Below are 19,939 nucleotides of genomic sequence, written 5' to 3' on the forward strand. Positions count from 1 at the left end.
TCCACAAATACATATGATGACCTAAATAAAATGATATCAAGCTTCATATGAGTCGGACCAATCACACAAATAATCCCACGTATTCTGGATCACATGTTACACCATCAAACCAAACAAGAACTTTGTTCTTTCAGAATCACTGGATACCAGACCTTTAATCTCACTCATGAATCAACACCAGAGGTCAAGAATACAAATTAAGATACCTCAAATATCCAATCATCTACCCTAGTTACTGCTACCAAAATTACACCACCAAAATCAAGATATGCACAACGATCTCATGTTTTATCGGTTACTGAGTTCCACCTTCCAGACTAATGCCTTATAAACAATATGACTTCTGGTTAGTCAAATCTATATACACTGGATATTATTTATTGATTGGGTTGCCATCAATGACAACCCCTAAGCAATCTCCATGCATGAATATTCACCAATATAGTGTCTCTTGCCATCAACCTCCCCCTTTAGCATTGATGAAAACACTATGAAGAATGAACTGTACACTCAAGACTGCAAAACACCAAAATTTCAAACTCTCCAAGAATATACAAGCTCCCCCTAAGAATAAGCATCATCTCTCACCACACTCTCTTCCCCTTTGACATCAATGGCAAAGGTAGGAATCCACCAAAACTTATGAAGGATATGTACATTAAGTTAGAGAAATTTGAAAATGTCTACATATGTTATCTTCAGGGACTTCAAATACTCATTCCATCCTCTTAGAAAATAATCCAAAACATTTATCAAAGCACTAAACATATAGGCATGTATTTCTACGCCTTTGAGATATGAGGGTACAACCTTACCAAGAGCACTCACTGCATCCTACTGGCTACCATGTAAAGTGTCTGATCGAGGAGTGATGAGACTCCTTAAATCACCTACTCTTCCTATAATCTAGTCCCTTTCCTTATGCAAGTTCTTCATTTTGTCTGTTAGATCCATAACTTGAGCTTCAAGACTACTAGAAAAAATTGAATGAGGAGAAAAAGACTGTGAAATTGCAGCTAACTCCCCTTCATATTCCTTAATCTTCTTGTCAATGTCTAAGGTAAATTTTGTTAAAATAAGACATGAATTATATGTCTTACCACCTGTATCTAAAGCATCCTCAATACTCTTCACCACAAATTGCAAAACCACCCTATCATCTTGAACTACTTTCAAAAAGGATTACAATCTCATTTCATTAAATTGATTCAAACTTTTACATCTACCACTTTCTCCAGAGACACAAAATGAGAATCAATTGCATGTAGCATATTCCTAATCTTACTGGAGGATGTATCAGTTGTATCATGCTTGAATGTAAGCAAAATCTTCTCCAAAATACCAGTAGCAAGAGTTATCAGCTCCTTGTCTTCTTAGTGGGAGAAGGCAACAAGTAAAGAAAAAAGAATGAAAAATATACATATATATTGCCTAAGTACTTTGTAAATGTGTTTGAATAGTGTACTTGAGATTCATCCTCAACCAAAAAATAGCTTACACTTCTATCAATTGAAATTGTCAATTCATGTCATCATTTTATTCATGTGTTTTTTAAGCAATCATAATGTAATGTAAGCAATGGAAAATTTTGGAAACTACTAATCATATCGGGAAATGCAAATGCAATGCAAGTAATTACAATTGGCTTAATACTTACTTTCATTCCTTCTACATAAAAGAATCATGGAGGGTGTTTTAGATCCCCAATATAATTGTCCCATCTTCTAGTGGAAAACTATGTCTTGTGGCAACATAGTTTTAAAAAGTCTTTATCACATGAAAGGAGATACTTTTTTAGTAAATTGTAAAAATTCATATAAGATTATCATAATACTTATTTGGTTTGTTAATAATTTTATTCATATTATGATACATCTAAATATTTAAAAGGCATTTTTGAATGGACAATGATCATAAAAGATTTGCTAGATAGGTTAGATTGATCATCAAATTTAAACATGCCAAAGTGCTACACATGACATTAATATGATTAAAATAGTCTACACATTCAACAAATTGATTAGTAAAATAGTAATCACTATTAGAAATGAATCATAACCAACACATAAGACAACTATTGTTCCATAAAATAATTGTAATTTTTACATTTTTTTGTATTTTTTTAATATTAAAAAAAACTTTTTAATAATAAAAAATATTAAAATACTTTTTCATTTTTTGTATTTTCAACATATTAAAATACTTTTTTCAATATTTTTGTACTTTTTAATATTAAAATACTTTTTACTAATAAAATATACTTTTGCCCTCACTAAACTGGTTGCTCACACCCTTCGTACCCTTACAATTGCAATGGATTGCCATTGTTTTTGTTAGCTCATTATTATTAAAATGTTTCTCCACCAATTAAAACTAAATAATTATATTATAACTCTAGTTTCAATTAATTATTTTTAAATTTATAATCATTTGATAATTTTAACTAAATAATAATAAATTAAGATTATTATAACCTTAATAATGAATTTGATCTTTATTTTTTATAATTATTATTAAATATTATTATTATCTTTAAAGTTAACATAGTTTACATATATTTTTAAAATATAAGTATACTAGTTAAATTACAATACTAAAAAGACAAGTACTAGCCACTACTTGACACTTTTTCGCCCATAAGCAATCTACAATGATATCAATATTGTCCATAAACACATATAAAATTGACATGCTGACTTGGCAGTATAGTAGCATTGGTGAAAAATATTCTTGGTAGGTTGCTGCAGGCAGTTAAGTCGAGAGGCAGTCCTAGATGATTCCACATTAGATGTAGCCTACTAATAGTAAATCGCAGGAACTCATCACATTTTGCATGGCACTTGATTGGCTTTCTCCATTCCCACTCTCGGCTGTTATATTTTGCATGGCATTAGTAAAAGGAAAACCTTGCAGTGATGGCAGGGTAGTGGAGGATTGGAGTTAGTGTTAGCGATTTACATAGAAATTCCCTCTTCATGCTTAAGGAAATATGGCTGGTCTCAAAATCTTCTTTTCCAAGTCTGCAATAGGTAAATTGTCTGCTATTCTTTTCCTCTCTTTTTGCTCAGAAAAATAAGCGGCAGAGATCATGACAACTGCATAGTAGAGAGGAAACTGAGCATTGAAGGTAATATCCAAGTATTTTCTTCTCCTTCATAAATTTCATTCTTCCATCGATGCAGGTTGTTCGAAATAGGGTAGTGGGGAGGTGGAATATTGAGTTAAGTAGTGATAGTGAAGGGCACCAAAATATCCAATGGTAGTTTTAGTTATTTGTTGGTGGGAAGTGAGCCATTTTTTTCAGGGATTCTGGATGTTTTGTTAACAATTATGGAGTAAGTTGAGTGATGCCACAACTATTTCTTTGCTAGACAACTCACTTGTATATTGCAGCAAACATTTTACTAAAGAGTGGGGCGTGAGAGTTTGGGTATAACTTGTGGTAAGTGATTTTCCATAGTTTAAATGATTAATGTTTGACAAACATTACGCAGCCTCCATATGGTGGTGTGTGTTTATGATTTTCTTAACATATCATCTTACTTTCAAGAAGCACCATCTGGATTCCTTCTAGCTGTTGTCATTGAGCATGCGATTTATTTTTGAAGTTGTGTAACATAAGAGGAGTTTGGCATGGGGTTTGATTTACATTTTCTTGGTATATGAAGTGATACCACTGAAATTGGAGCAGTCATCACTATGGTGACTACTCTGATTTCATGAAGAAGGGATTTGGTAGGATATTCCTATCAGGCGAGTTGGAATAAAAAAGCCAACACTTAGAATATATTATTGTAATGTGAAACATATGGTTGTGAGACATATTGCTATAAAGCATGTGGATTCTCCATATTTTGTTGGCGACATAGGACCTGGATTGGGGTCGTGGCTCTATTCTTAACTGAGGAAGCCGTGTGGATTTCTTGAGCTTTCTATTGGCGTTGGATGCATGTAATAAAGACACTCATTTCTGTGCATAAGGATTTATATTTGCAGAATACTCTTGATCACGTACAAATATCTATTAGAGTGAAAAAAAGGCTCAGGAGACCTCTGTACACTGATTACTAGTGCAAAAAGTCATGTTCTAGGAGTGTGTTTCTTGTGCAATTTTTTTGTTGTTGATTGAGGAAATATGCTATGTAATAAGGGTTCAGTTTCTTGAATGCTGCTGGGTAATATTTTGCAATATGGTATATTCCAATAAGGGCATTGGTCATGAACTAAAGAACATTGCAAGGGAGGGCCGAATTCTTTTATCAAAACTTAATCTTACGATAACGAATTGTAGGAAACTAATATTCCTACAACAGGTTGAGTCTCTGTTATGTATAATTCAAATGAAAGGCATTCATAAAAACATTTGGAGGTCCTAAATTTAAGAGGTTGTTGAGTTTGTTTACTCAAAACATATAACTATTTATGTAAACAATGTTTTGAATCATAGAATAGAAATCTTGATAAGCTTGAGGCAAGAAAAGTTTTAAAGTTTAATTTAAAAATTGGTTTTTAAATTCAATTTAAAAATTGGTCCACATTTTAGGCATTGAGGAATATTCTGTAGGATTCTTGAAAATGATTTGTGTTCAAGTGAACTAGTCACTATTATTGTAGCATAAGGCATTTCATATCCTACCTTTACATTGCCATTCTTTGAATTTCACTCAATTCATTTGCTTCCTCAGAATTTCCTCCTGTGTATTGTTAATTTTCTTATTTTTGTTATGTTCTGTAAAAGCCAATGCATTTCAATCCACAATAGCTTCCAATGGACAAGAAAAGCCTCCAGTGATCTAAAATGAATTAGAGATTATTTTTCCAATTAAAGGTAAGATGTCACTGATTTATTTTTTCTATACATTTCTTTTAACCTTGTATTCAAACCTAATGCTTTGTTATGATTTTAGCTGCTCATACGATGTTAAAATTTTAGTTAGTGGCTCTAATTAGACTTGGCAACAACTACTGAAAGGCTTAGAAGAATTTTATAACAATGAACTTAATTGTCTACTATTCATGCATTATCGATGAGTAGACAATAGTCTGTAGCATGGACAATACAATAGATGCACAAAATTTAAGAAAAATAATCTATAGATTTTTTAGTTCACATCAAAATAAATCATAGCTATACTTATTGTTTTTATAGATTTTTCAAACAATATAGAAGAATTTTTTTATTATGAATTTTGATTAGAAATTTTTTAATTTCTAAAAACAAAATCTATTTAATATTACCATAATCAAAATTTGATGATATGAGAAAGATGCTTATATATTTTGAATATTAAAATATAAAATATGATGAAAAACTCTATGCAACTTTTTCAATTCAACAAGTTTCAAGAATATAAATACAAAACTAATGTATATCAATTGAAATTAAGTGTAAGTCTTGACATTTAATATAGATTTTTTAATTTAATGTAGTTCATTTATGTATGCTAAACATAAATAAATTTTTACTTAAAATAAAATTCAAAACAAATTTAATATATTAAAATAATTTATGTTTATTTAACAAAATTTGAAATAAATTGTAAACAATGAACTTAAGCTATTTTACTATTAAACAAGTTTCTTTAATTATAAATAGATTTAATTAAGATTTGGATTGATGTTAAATAAGACAAATATTCAATTAAAATTAAGATTAGAATTAGAACTAGAATTCTTCAGAAAGGTATCGATCTCCAGGGTTCAAAGAACCTTTAAGGGCTCCCTTGTGGACGACGTACCGCCCTACCCCCTGCTTTTGTTGAATATGGGGTTCAAATGTTCCCCACATACGGTGCATCAGCATGAAGAGGTGCTGCGGCTTCACTCATTCCATCAACACTAAACCGAGCAAGAATAAGGGAGACAGGAAGTCAGAAAGCTATCAACGAACTCTCTCCTTGCGATCTCCACCCATCCTTCCCGATATAGCTGACAAACCACACCTTCGGCCAGACTTTGCTCTTTTCCTGCTTTCGAAGGAAGGCTTTCCACACATGAAGGCGAACTGGTGGTTACAGCTATCTCCCATACTGCAATAATAGTTTCTAAAGATAACTTTATTCATTAAAAGTTAAATTATAGCTAATAATTATGAATTTTGATGAAAAACTTCTTAATATTTTTAAAATAAAGTCTATTTAATATTTACCATAATCTAAATATGATAATATGAAATGCTGCTTATATATTTTGAATATTTAAATCTAAGACATGATCCATGCAACTTTTTCTATTCAATGAATTTCAAGAATAAAAATACAAAAACAATGTGCATCAATCTATCACGTAATAATGTAAAAAAGATTGAATAGAACAAAATTGACTCCAAGATTATGTTTAAAGATATTTACTATCTAATTAATTTAATATATTCAATTTAAATATGCTAAATATGAATCATTTTATTTTATAATTAAAACAAAGTCAATTCAAAATTATTGCATTAAAATAAGATGTGCTTAATTTAACAAAACTTCAAATTAATTTTAAAATTAATTAACTCAAGCTATTTTATTGTTACAATTCAATTAGGTCAATGGTGATGGTTATCTTACAATTAGGAAAAGTATTAGAATTCAATAAGGGGCAGGGTTCAATTAGGTTGAGATTCAATTATAGTCATAGATTTCATTCAACATTAGGGTTAAGCTTTACAAATTATTGGGATTAAATTTTGGAAATGGTTATAGTTTAATTAGGAGTGCAAATTTTGTTCACTAAAAGTTAGGGTTAGGTTTCAATAACAATTGGGGTTTAATTATGGTTAGGGATACAATTCAATAAGTGTAAATATTTTAGTTTTAGGATTAGAGTTGGGACCAGGAATCTTTAATTTGTAAGGGTTGGGAATCAAATATAATTAGGTTTAGGGTTCAATTAGGGGTAGGGTTAGGGTTAGAATTCAAAATTCAAAATTCAAAATTAAAATTAAAAATCATGCATCTTAACTTTATAAATTTTTTTAAAAATATATGAAAATAAAAATATCATACTTCTAATTGGTGGAGAAACAATTGAGTAATAAGGCAGGTACTAATAAATAATTTATTTTAAATTAGTTTTACGGATAAGTTTGAGATTGAAATAAGATTAGGGTTAGGTTAGCATTAGGTTTTAATTATAGTTCTACTACAATAATAGTTTCTAAAGACAACTTCATTCATACAAAATAAATTATAGCTCATAATTATGAATTTTGATGAAAAAATTCTTAATAGTTTTAAAATAAAGTCTATTTAATATAACCATAATCTAAATATGATAATATGAAATGTTGCTTATATATTTTGAATATCAAAATCTAAGACATGATTCATGCAACTTTTTCTATTCAATGAATTTCAAGAATAAAACTACAAAAATAATATGCATCAATCTAGCAAGTAATAATGTAAAAAGGATTGGATACAACAAGATTGACTCCAAGATTATGTTTAAAAATATTTAATATCTAATTAATTTAACATATTCAATTTAAATATGCTAAATATGAATCTTTTTTTTAATAATTAAAACAAAATTCAATTCAAAATTATTACATTTAAATATGTTTAATTTAACAAAACTTGAAATTAATTTTAAAATTAATTAACTTAAGTTATTTTATTGTTACAATTCAATTAGGTTAATGGTGACGGTTATCTTACAATTAGGAAAAGTATTAGTATTATCTAATGGGTAGAGTTCAATTAGGTTGTGATTCAATTATATTCATAGATTTCATTCAACATTAGGGTTAAGGTTTACAAATTATTAGGATTAAACTTTGGAAATAGTTATAGTTTAATTAGGAGTGCAATTTTGGTTCACTAAAAGTTAGGGTTAGGTTTTAATAACAATTGGGGTTTAATTAAGGTTAGTGATACTGCAGTCACATAAATTTGTCCAGTTTAATTAAATAAATTATTCAATTTATTTTAATTAATTCATTAAACCAAACTCACAATCAATTAAATGAATAAATTCTATTTATTTAATTAAATCCCCCTTTTCCTCTTTTAAATAAATTAAATAAAATATTTATTTAAATCATCAAATCCCCCCACTTGCATTTTTCTACAAATGCAACTTGGATACATTTATTGAAATAAATGAATTTTTATTTTAATAAAATCCTATTTTCCCTCACCCACCAAATCCACTTGCACTCCTAAACCCCCTTCTAAATTCTTCTAAGCCCTTCCTAATTAACCTAATCCATCCCCTAATTATTGTCATATTCCTGAGCAACTTGGAGTCACTTCTCAAAGACCTCAAAGTCTTTGAAAAGCATTTATTGCTTTGTGTGTTCAACAATTTAACCTTCAAAGTCTTCCAAACCACTAATGGCTCTTACATGACCATTTATGGTTAATTCAACTTGCACTCATGTGTCTCCTCAAGCATTTATTGCTTTGACCATGGTTATCCCTTTTACCTTTGTACAAGAATTTATCCATTGGATAAAAGCATTATCCTTTGGATAATAAATTTATTCACTCAACCCAACCATTGACCTTAACTCCCAAGTTAACCCTTAGGTCATGTCAAGCATTTAATGCTTCTTCCCTCTCCTCTCAACCCCTCTCATGTTGACACTTGTCATCCTAGGATTGGGTTGAAAGCCCTCACATGGATTGAATATCATTCAATCCTGACCCTTGTTGAGATAATTCAATCTCAGCCATCCATTGCTCCATTTTTCTTATAAATAGAGCCCATTCCTTCATAATCCAGATCCTGAAAAATTGTATGCATTTAATCTATAGTGAATTCTAGAGAGCATTTAGCATAAATCAACTCATATATTGTCATTTTGGACTAAAATAAATCTTAGTTCATTTCATAGCTTCTCATATCTAGTTTATTTTACATTTGCATAAGCATTTAGAGTAATCATCTACAATCTTGAATCTCCATAAGCATCCATAGTGCAAAAAGCTGCTGAGAGCTACACTAATTTGGAACTTGGAGAGGAGAGGAATAAGGGAGAAGGAGCTAAGAGCATTTTAGGAGGTATTTGGAGATGCATCGTTATATTTACCTTCTTAGTTAAATATTCTTTCATGTTTTTGGTGTCTCTTTTGATATGCATGCTTAGATTAATCTTTGATTGAATAACACTTACGATTTCTTGTGTTTTTGTGTGTTATACGACCACAGGTTTTAATCTAAACTTGTCCTTTTTGCAGAGCATCAGATACAATTCAATAAGGGTGAATAATTTAGTTTTATTATTTGAGTTAGGACTAGGAATCTTCAATATGTAAGGGTTGGGAATCAAATATAGTTAGGTTTAGGGTTCAATTAGGGGTAGGGTTAGGGGTAGAATTCAATTAGTGTAAGGGTTGGGGCTCATATATGGTTGGGTGTAACTAAGATTAGGGCAGGGTTCAAATAATATTAGCATTAGGGTTCCATAAGGTCTAGGATTAGAACTTAACTGAGTGTTTTCTTAGGGTTAGAGTTAGGTTGAAGGTCCAATCTGGATTTGAGTTCAATTTTTGGTTCTGTTGCATTCAATATGAGAGACCAATGATGAGATTTATGATTAAGATTAGTGTTTAATTAAGGTAAGGGTTAATGTTATGTCTGAGATAAGCTTGGGATTGGAATAAGATTAGGGTTCGGTCCAATTGGGGTTAATGTTATAACTGAATTAGGCTAGGTTAATAGTCAGTGGTTTATTTCAATAAGTGGAAGGGTTAGAATCTAATATGGTATAGGGTTCAATCAGGGTCATGATTCAATTAGGGTAAGGTTTCATTTAGGATTAGGATTAAGTTTAATAAATGATTAGGATTTGATTAGGGGATAGATTATAGTTTAATTAGGATTATAATTTTGGTTCAATAAGGGCTATTATTAGGTTTTATTAATTATAGTTGGGTTTTAATTAAGGTTATTTTTAATGTTGAATAAGAATAAATATTTAGTTAGGGTTAGGGTTAGAGTTAGGGATAGGGTTCTTCAATATGTAGTAATCTTATTTAAACTTTGATCTCTCATATAAGAACATATTAAACTTTAGACAAATAAAATTACATACTGTAGTAATATGCATCAAAACAAATTATAGCTAATAGTTATTGTTTCAATGAATTTTCAAACAATAGGGTGGACCTTTTATTATGAATTTTGATTAAAACTTTCTTAAATTTTTAAAATCAAAATCAATTTAATATTACAATAATCTAAATATGATAATACTCAATATAGTTTCTTTTATATTTTAAATATTAAAATGTAAGAGATGATGAAATACTCCATGCAACATTTTCTCTTCAACCAATTTCAAGAATATAACTTAAAAATTAATCTGCATCAAAATTAATTGACTCCAAGATTATATTTAAAAATAATTGAGCTTTAATTAATTTAATATATTCAATTTAAATATGCTAAACATAAATCATTTTCTAATTATCTATTAGGTGATAATGTAAAAGGGAATGCACCCAACAAGATCTCCAAATATTCAACGAGATATCATATCATGTGCATGATTGCACTCGAAGTTATTATGCGGGAAGATAATGAGAAACTATTCTCCACTATTTTCGATTTGTAATGGAGGTCTATAACAATGTCAGCGACATAAAGAGTGATAGGTACAGTGATATAATTTCGCTGAATTGTGTGAAGAAAACAAATTACTGGCAGCCGTAGATTTAATTCCGTGCCAAACACTTCTTGACCCAAATGGACATAAAGAGAAGAAATTAATGACAGCTTTGTATTGCTGGTGCCAAAGCTCCTTGACCACACATTCCGCTATATGAAATGTAGATGAAAAAGTTATACGACAACTGACTTGACTGCAGGAACAGACATCGCTAGCATCTCTCTGCATAGAGCCATAAGAGTGAATTGACACTTCCTACTTATGCAGATTTTTCCTACTTTTATTTCACACCAGCGTTTGGTATAGTTCATACTTATGCAGATTTTTCCTACTTTTATTTCGCTAGCATCTCTCTGCATAGAGCCACGAGATAATATTTAAAGAATAATATTAAAATAATTATAGTCATATCTTATACAACTTTTAATCATATTAAATTTTATTTGTGTTAACAATGAATTGTGTATATAATTAATTTTGTTTATTCCTGAAATAGATTCATATAATCACATATTTTCAATGGTGTGTAATTTGATAATTAATGAAATTAAATATTTGAATACCATTAAATATTTAATTCTATTTTTAATAAAAAATTTAAAAAATATCATTTTCTATTTTTTATAATTTTTACTTTTACACGGATTTTTGTTTACTATTTAATATTACTTTATATTTTTCTCATACATTGATTACACATTTCATTCAATAACTCTTTATATTCAAATAGATTTTATTTTCTACATATTTTGTATTGTAGTGGGATTTATACAATTTTCAATTACATTATATTTTACTTATATTTAATTTCACATTTTATATTTTATTTCCATTAAAAATTTACAATATGTTTAATATTTTATTTTTTCTAAAAATTATTTCATTTTTACTTAAAATAATCATAAGTTATAACAATATGAAGCAAATTTTATTATCATTTATGATTCACATTAACTTTTGAATTTTATACTTTATATATGATATTAATTTTATTTTTATTTTTTACATTCTAAATTAAAATTTTGCATAATATTTAATATGTACTTTTACATTTAAAATTAGATCAGATATTTAACATTTTATATTAAACTTAATATTTTAAATTAATATGCATATTCCAAATAAATAAAACAAACATGAAAAAAAGTAATTTAAAATATTATATATATATATATATATATATATATATATATATATATATATATATATATATATATATATATATATATATATATATATATATATATATAATATTAATGTAGAGTAAAATTTAATAAAAAAAAATTTAACACTATCCCTATTTAGACCTATAATTACATTTCTTTCTTTATTTTATAGAAAGAACTCTCAACCATGAATGTCTTGTATTATTATGTTTGACAATCACCTCCATGTATTTGTTTGATACCATATGTGCTTTTACTAGTTGCCAAGTCACACACAATTATAAATTAATAATAGTTGTTTATTTAGATCAAGGTTAGGGTAGTGTAATTTATTAATATATAATTAATAAAATATAATATAAAAATTAAAAATTAAATATAATATAATAATATATAGTACAATATAACAAACATAATAAGATTTGTATTATGCATTGTAATAATATATGTTAGTATTATGTATTGTAATGATATATAATACTAGTCATGCTAAAGGTGCTTCTGATGGTCTTTTGGTCCTATGGAGGTTGAGTTGTTTCTCTAGCACCCTGGTTGTTCAAGATAAGAAATTCAATGCATTGACTTTGATAGCAACCCCCTACTAGGGCTTGGAGGCTCACTAACATTTGTGCACCTAATAATGTTGTTCTTAGGTGGGATCTTTGGACCTCTTTGATATCCCACTGGAGTGGCTTCTGTGGTCCCCATTGGATTGTCATGAGAGATTTTAGTACTTTGCTCTTCCCCTTAGAGAAATTGGGAGGGGCTTTTGATGTCTCTAAGAGTATGTTGGATGTCCAAGAGTTCCTTTTTAATGGTTGTCCTTCGGACCCAGATCTTGAAGATAAGAGTTTTACTTGGTCTAACCAACTAACATATAGGAATCTCATTCAGGTTTGATTGGATTGCTACACCATCTCCTTCTTGTCGAATATCTCCCCAATGTGCCAGATTTCATTGTTTATTCATAATGGATTTAATCATCATCCCATATCTGTCTCCTGGCACATTCCTCATCCTAGAAGAGGTTTTCCCTTCCATTTTCAAATCATGTGGACCCTACTTCCTGACTTTAAATACTTTGTGGCATAATAGTCAAATGTCAATAATCATTGAATGACAATATTTACTATTTCCCATAAATTGAAAATGCTCAAAGAACAACTTTGATCCTGGAGTAAATCCTCTTTTGGAGACATCTTTGGTCAGAAGAAGGATCTTAAGGATTTGGTTGATTTTCTTAAAAAATGCATCGAATCCCTTGGGGCTTCAGATGGGGAGAGAGTGGAAGAATGTGGACTTCTGGGTGACCTTCACAATTTGATTATTAAAGAGGAACTTTATTAAAATCAAAGATCTAGAGTTTACTACATTAAGGAGGTGGATAAAAATATGAAGTTCTTCCATCAATATTCATGTCATCACATAAAGCGTAACTATATTAAGAAGCTCCTATGGTCTAATGGTACTTCTAGGACTGAGGAAGAGGAAATCGGTGTAGAAGTTGTTTCTCACTTTTCTTCTTTGTTGAACTCCAAGGCAGTGATGGATTATATTGTTCTTGAAACCTTGGCCAAACTTATCAATTTCACACCTTCTATCATTAGTTATGATGACCTTATGTCCATGGAGAGGATCTTCTCAGAGGAGGAGGTTAAAGTTGTGGTCTTTTCCTTTGGCCCCTTCAAGGCCCCTATCCTAGATGAGTTTCCACCCTTCTTTTTCTAGGAGTATTGGGATATTGTTGGCCCTAATATTACCCTTGTGGCTAGGGAATTCTTATCTTGTACTATAATCCTCAATAAAATCAATAAAGCCTTAATTTTCCTCATTCCCATAAAGGATGGTGCTAAGGGAATGTCTGATTTCAAACCTATTAGCCTCTACAATACTATATATAGAATCCCTCCTCCCCACACTACAAATACTAAGACCCCAGGCTTGATTAGGGTCCTCACTAAAACTATGAAAGACATTCATGATGATGTGCAAAGGTAGGATGATTTGTTGAAGTGGATTTTTTGCGCATATGAATGTGGCAATAAGGAAAATTAATAGGTTGGAGGTGGTTGTTGCGGCAGAAGCTAGGGCTAATACTTGTTTTGAGGAGGTTGATGATGATAGAATATGGAGATCTGCTAATTAATTTGTCGGACTTATGAAGAAATGGGACAAGGTCAACAAGAGGATTGAAGACATGGATTCCAAGCTTAAGAGGAATGGGACCATAATGGAGGTGGAAGAGATTAAGAATTCTTAGGATGCCCTTAAAATTAAAATTGAGGAAGGAAATATATCTTGGATGAATGCACCCAACACACATAATGCCTCTCTATAGGCTATCCAGACCATATAAACCAAATTGAATAGGAAAAGGGAGAAGCAAAAAAATGGAACAAGTCCTTGATTGCAGGCTTAGACCCCATGGAGTCCCTAGTGAAATCCACCCCTGATTTTGGTTTAGTGTCCTCTAACTCTAGAATTGGGTCTTGAAAAAGGTGTCATTCTCTAATAAAGTGTTAATTTTATGCAAGGATTGGTAGGATAAAATTTCCCCCATGTATTTAGCCATCTCTTTATTCCTTTCATGGGTCGTTGTGCTGGCTTTTTTTTTTGGTTTTTTTTGTTTCTGTTTGTTTTCTAGTTTATCTACTAGCTTTTAGAGTACCCTAGTTGGTTTTTTTATGTGTTATTAAGGGGAGTTTTTTTTGGATTTGCATCTCTAATGTGCCCCAATGTCGCTCTACGAATATGTAATGGTATGGGCATATCCCTCTTTTATTATCAAAACAATATATTATAACTATCATAATATAACAAGATAATTAATTACAACATACTAACATAATTTAATTTTGAAGTAGAGATTATATGTTTTCAAAATAAAATTAAAAATAAATAATGAACGACTATTAATGATGTGGAGAATTAAATTAAATTATTATCAACAATCAAAAGCTCTACCTTGGTTCTTGGTAGGTTATTTTGGTCAACCTTTTCATTAAACAACTATGAAAGGAAATTAGTGCATATATTATTTTTGTCATTTTTAGATTATTATTATAATATTGATTTCACTTTAGACTAATGGTTTACTTTAGAATAGTGGTTATATGTATACAAGAAACATCTTTACATACCAAACAGTTTTTAATTACATTTTATGTCCAATGAAAAAAAAGTTTCATAAGAAACTACTATTGTACAAAGGTTTTTTGTTATTGATTGAAGTGAAGAATATATTATTCATATATCAAACAAGGCATTTTTTCTAAATCTAATTGTTTGATTCAACCAACAAATTGGAATATTCTCACTTTTATAAATGTTCGAGGGAATGCATAATTTGACTGTTTAATTTTTATTTTGTATGCTTGAGATTGCTAGGACTCTTTCCAAATGGTAGAAATATTAATTGGCACTTCTAATGTAATCTTGGCCATTCATTTTCTCTCTTTTTGATTGGTCAGATTTCTTTTTGTCAGCTTGCATTAGTGACTGCATCACTATGGTCTAGCTTCTTTCATGCAACTAGCTCTTATGGTCTGTATTCTTCCACGCAACTAGCTCCTACGTATTGTCTTGCTTATGCTTTCTGTAGCCGTCAGATTCCAATTCTGTAGTGAGCGTGATCGGTTTTCCCGCTTAGCATTTCGCATCCACTATAATGTCCAACTACAAATGATATTTCCGTATCGAGCAACTTGTGTATTATTTTTGTTGTGAACTGTACGCATAGTATTCGTTCTTTTGCGGGCACTTGGAAACCCTTCACAATTAATAGCTTGCCACGCTTGTACAAGTCTAATTGAAGGATTGGTACCTATCACTGTTTCCCATGTAATATTTTTTATTATAACCGTTATATTTTTGTGCAAACTTTTGTAGAGATTTTCTTTATTTATTTCAATGCTTGGTTCAGATCACATTTTTCTATCTACCAGTCTGATTTAAGCAAGAAACCCTTTGAATAAATAGAGCCTTATGTACATCTTCATTCAAACTAACCATAAGGTAAGTTCAAAAACCTCTTGAAATCATCTATCTTGATCAACAAAAAGACATTAAACATTCTCATGTTATTCTTCATAAAAATGAGAATAAGATAGTTTACCATCATATAGTTCCAAAATAATCTGTTTTAAAAATAATATTATCTTTTCAATGCTTGGTTCAGATCATATTTTTATAGAATCTAAAAGTATTTTTTTATTAATTAGAGTTTATATTTTATTTAAAATCTGTCTTTTATTAAAAAGTAGAATATAACATTTTAGATTATATATGGTATGGTTATTTATTGATAATTAAAATAGTATATGCTAAAGTTGTATAAATTTAATTTAGAATTTTTTGTAAAATTATTTTTTATCATTTGTTTATGATAATAAAAAATAAATAAAATTTTATTTAGATATTATTTTATTTTTGTTTAAATATTAGTTTTTGATAAAGATTAGATATGGTTATACTTTTTTATACATCTAATTTTATTTATTGTTCTATATTTCAAATAAAAAAAATGTAATACAATGTTTATGATTGAATAGTATATTCTTTCAATTATATAAATTGTGTATTACTAATAGATTAAATTATTGAAAAATATTATAATATTAAAATCAATATTCAAAATATTTATTAAAATAAATCATATAAAAAAATTGTAATGAAATTAAATCAATATTCAATATATTTATAATATTATGATGGTGAAAACTAGCTTTTTAATGCATTTTATCATTTAATTTGGGTTGATATTGTAATGTATTTATATAGTTATAAAAATAATAATTTATGTGTAGTTGGACTCTAGGTATAATTTATCCTTGTTTTTTAATCTTTTTTATTTATGGACACAAAATTTGTGTCTTGCTAACTTATTTATCTAATATTGATGATTAGTTCAATCTTTATACATAATGCAACCCCATTCTAGAAACAAATACAACTTAATTGTCTAACTTTGGTTATGTTAATGTATAACAAAATTCAGTGCATTCAATTCAAGTCTCACATCATGCCCTAACCAATTTTAAATTATGCACTCAATTCACCTCTATTACATAAGTATTGGAGAATATTCAATGCATTCAAGACAACAATCATTAAAATTAGATCAAACTTGTCATAGTGCATATGAATCACCTAGCAATTACAATCCTCCTTAAAATCCATCTTGATAGTATTCTCAAGATGTAGACAACATAAAAGGAAAATATTTATTTATTTTCTAAGATAATTTTTTAGTTTTCTTAGCTCGAACCCACCCCTAATAGACTAAACTAACACTCCCGTTGCCATTATTCTTTTTATAGGTAGTATGAGCTCCATACCCCTTTACTATTCTAAGTGCTCAGTCAACCCAAGATTATTATCAAAACTACTAAGGAGAGATTGCTTTCATCTAACCCCTCATTAATCAACATGGTTGATCACTAGAATAATTATGATCAAGATGGAAATATCTCCCCACCTACCCTACATGGGCTGAAGTGAGACATTTATACCTCTCTCTTCCTCTCAATTTATTCCTCTCTATCTACCTATCTTTATTTCTCCTTCTATCTTCTCTAGATATTTCTATCTATTTATCTCCCTCTTCATCTCTCACTCTATCTTCATCTATACCTTTGTATTCCTCTATTCCCCCCCCCCCTCCCCTCTCTTCCTATAGCTCTATATCTATAAATTATTGCCTTTCTATCTCTAACTCTCAAGATTTCTTTTTCCATCTCTCCCTCTAAATCTATATCACTATCACTCCATCTTTCTATACCCCTATATCTCTCTCTCTTTTCATCCCCGTCCCTCTCTATTACAAAAAAAAGATGAATCTTTTGGTAATGAAACCTACTTATCCTTTTTATTCAAAGGTTTTGCTTCAATCATGTTTAGATTTCTATAATAGTTGTTTTGAAGCCATCACTTGTCCATTGAGACCTTTGTTGCAAAGATACTAATTAACCTCATGTACTGCACAAATGTATGCAAAAAAACAGACCCATTTTTCCCTTATTAACCTTCCACACCTCTTCGACGTACCCATTGCACACCAAAATGCAATTGCTAGTATATTAGTATTGAGATGGACTCATATGATCTATAAACGATGGACATTGTCATTCAAAACTTGCAAGACGATCAAATAAATCACGACCGTCTATTTGTTTTATTATTGTTGAGCAACTTTGCAATACGAACATACATATCGCTTTAACTACACCGCAACACACTGTTACTATTGGGCAAATTTCAGGTAAGAAGTATTGCGTAGAAAGTTGTAAATGCAGCCTTATAATACTATTGTTTCAAATGCATCCTATACGAACATATTTGAACTGTATACACCAATCATGTATTAATGACGAAGTAATGGTACATTGAAAAATGGCTAAACAATTTGGTGGTTGCAGCTTTTGTGGGAAGAAAACAATAGGTACGAAGTACGAAAAATGCTTCATCTCCAAATTAGACAACCACTCATTGCACTTTTAAGATATTTTATCTTATTTGTTTGAGTAAAATAAATTTTTGAATTTATTTTTAAAATGGGAAAATATGTAATCCTTAACTACAAGAGATAATAATTCTGTACATCTATTTCTAGAAACCCTGAAAACCCTATCCAACCCATACAAATCTTATTTCTAGAAATTAGTACGACACAAAAACGTAGATTATGAGTTTATTTAATTATTATATAAGTTAGAAGTTTTAGTTGTTATTAATTTATATAATTTTCAAAATTTGTCTACTATTATTGTTTTTATTTTTAATAGAATTAAAATGATATGAGTATTTTAGTTTTTATTTAAATACTAGTAAGAAAAATAAAATTTTAATTTAAAAAAAAATTATTTGTGTAGTTTGAAAATAATAATTTAATGTTAAATATTAAGATAATAATAAATTATTCAACATGATTTATAAATATTTATTAACTTTTTTTATTTTAAATTTTATGAATAAAAATATTTTAATAATATTTATAAGAATAAAATAATTTACAAATAATTTATATGTGAAAAAATAAACCAAATCTTTTCTGATTAACCTTCCACACTTCTTTCGGCATACCCATTGCACACCAAGGTGCTAGTTGTTATGTTCTGTAAAAGCCAATGCATTTCGATCCACAATAGCTTCCAATGGACAAGAAAAGCCTCCAGTGATCTGAAATGAATTAGAGATTATTTTTTCAATTAAAGGTAAGATGTCACTAATTTATTTTTGATATACATTTCTTTTAACCTTGTATTCAAACCTAATGCTTTGTTATGATTTTAGTTGCTCATACGATGTTAAAATTTTAGTTAGTGGCTCTAATTAGACTTGGCAACAACTAGTGAAAGGCTTAGAAGAATTTTATAACAATGAACTTAATTGTCTACTATTCATGCATTATCCATGAGTAGACAATAGTCTTGAAAATCTATGATGGAAACTATGTAGCATGGACTAAGACAATAAAATAGATGCCCAAAATTTGAGGAAAATAATCAATAGATTTTTAGTTCACATCAAAATAAATCATAGCTATATTTATTTAATAATAAAATAACTTAATTAAACAAAATAGTTATACTTATTTAAAAATAAAATAGCTTAAGTTATTAAACAAAATAGATTTTTCAATTAAACTTAAGCTATTTTATTATTAAACAAGTTTTTAATTATTAAAAAATGAACTTAAGTTATTTTATTATTAAACAAGTTTCTTTAATTAAAAAAAGTCATTGATTTTAAATTAGGGTTATAGAGAAGTTTGCGATTGAAACAAGATTAGGGTTAGGTTAGCATTAGGTTTTAATTATAGTTGGGTTTAATTAAGGTTTGGGTTGATGTTGAATAAGGATAAATATTCAATTAGGGTTAGGGTTAGAGTTAGGGCTAGGATTCTTCAATACATAGTAATCTTATTTAAACTTCTATCTCCCATACTACAATAATAGTTTCTAAAGATAATTTTATTAATAAAAATAATAATTATAGCTAATAATTATGAATTTTGATGGAAAACTTCTTAATATTTTTAAAATAAAGTTTATTTAATATTACCATAATCTAAATATAATAATATGAAATGTTGCTTATATATTTTAAATATTAAAATCTAAGGTATGATCCATGCAACTTTATCTATTCAATGTATTTCAAGAATAAAAAT

At 29.0% G+C, this 19,939-nt stretch overlaps 1 protein-coding gene across 3 annotated transcripts in view; it reads left to right on the forward strand.

Moving 5' to 3' along the window:
• LOC131029850 (disease resistance protein RPV1) overlaps nt 1-18,929 on the forward strand; it is a 34,424-nt gene extending 15,495 nt beyond the window's left edge. The window contains exon 7 of one of the 3 annotated variants that reach the window (XM_059221671.1): nt 15,240-15,535. In XM_059221671.1, the coding sequence (XP_059077654.1) occupies nt 15,240-15,392 (153 nt within the window). In that variant the 3' untranslated portion in view covers nt 15,393-15,535. Of the gene's footprint in view, nt 1-4,738; nt 5,010-15,239; nt 15,536-18,890 lie in introns of those variants that run through there. The other 2 variants (XM_059221672.1, XM_059221673.1) reach the window with 2 other exon arrangements.
• The last annotated feature ends 1,010 nt before the right edge of the window (nt 18,930-19,939 follow it).

The sequence above is a fragment of the Cryptomeria japonica genome, chromosome 5 (genome assembly GCF_030272615.1).
Source record: "Cryptomeria japonica chromosome 5, Sugi_1.0, whole genome shotgun sequence".
NCBI classification, from domain to species: domain Eukaryota; kingdom Viridiplantae; phylum Streptophyta; class Pinopsida; order Cupressales; family Cupressaceae; genus Cryptomeria; species Cryptomeria japonica.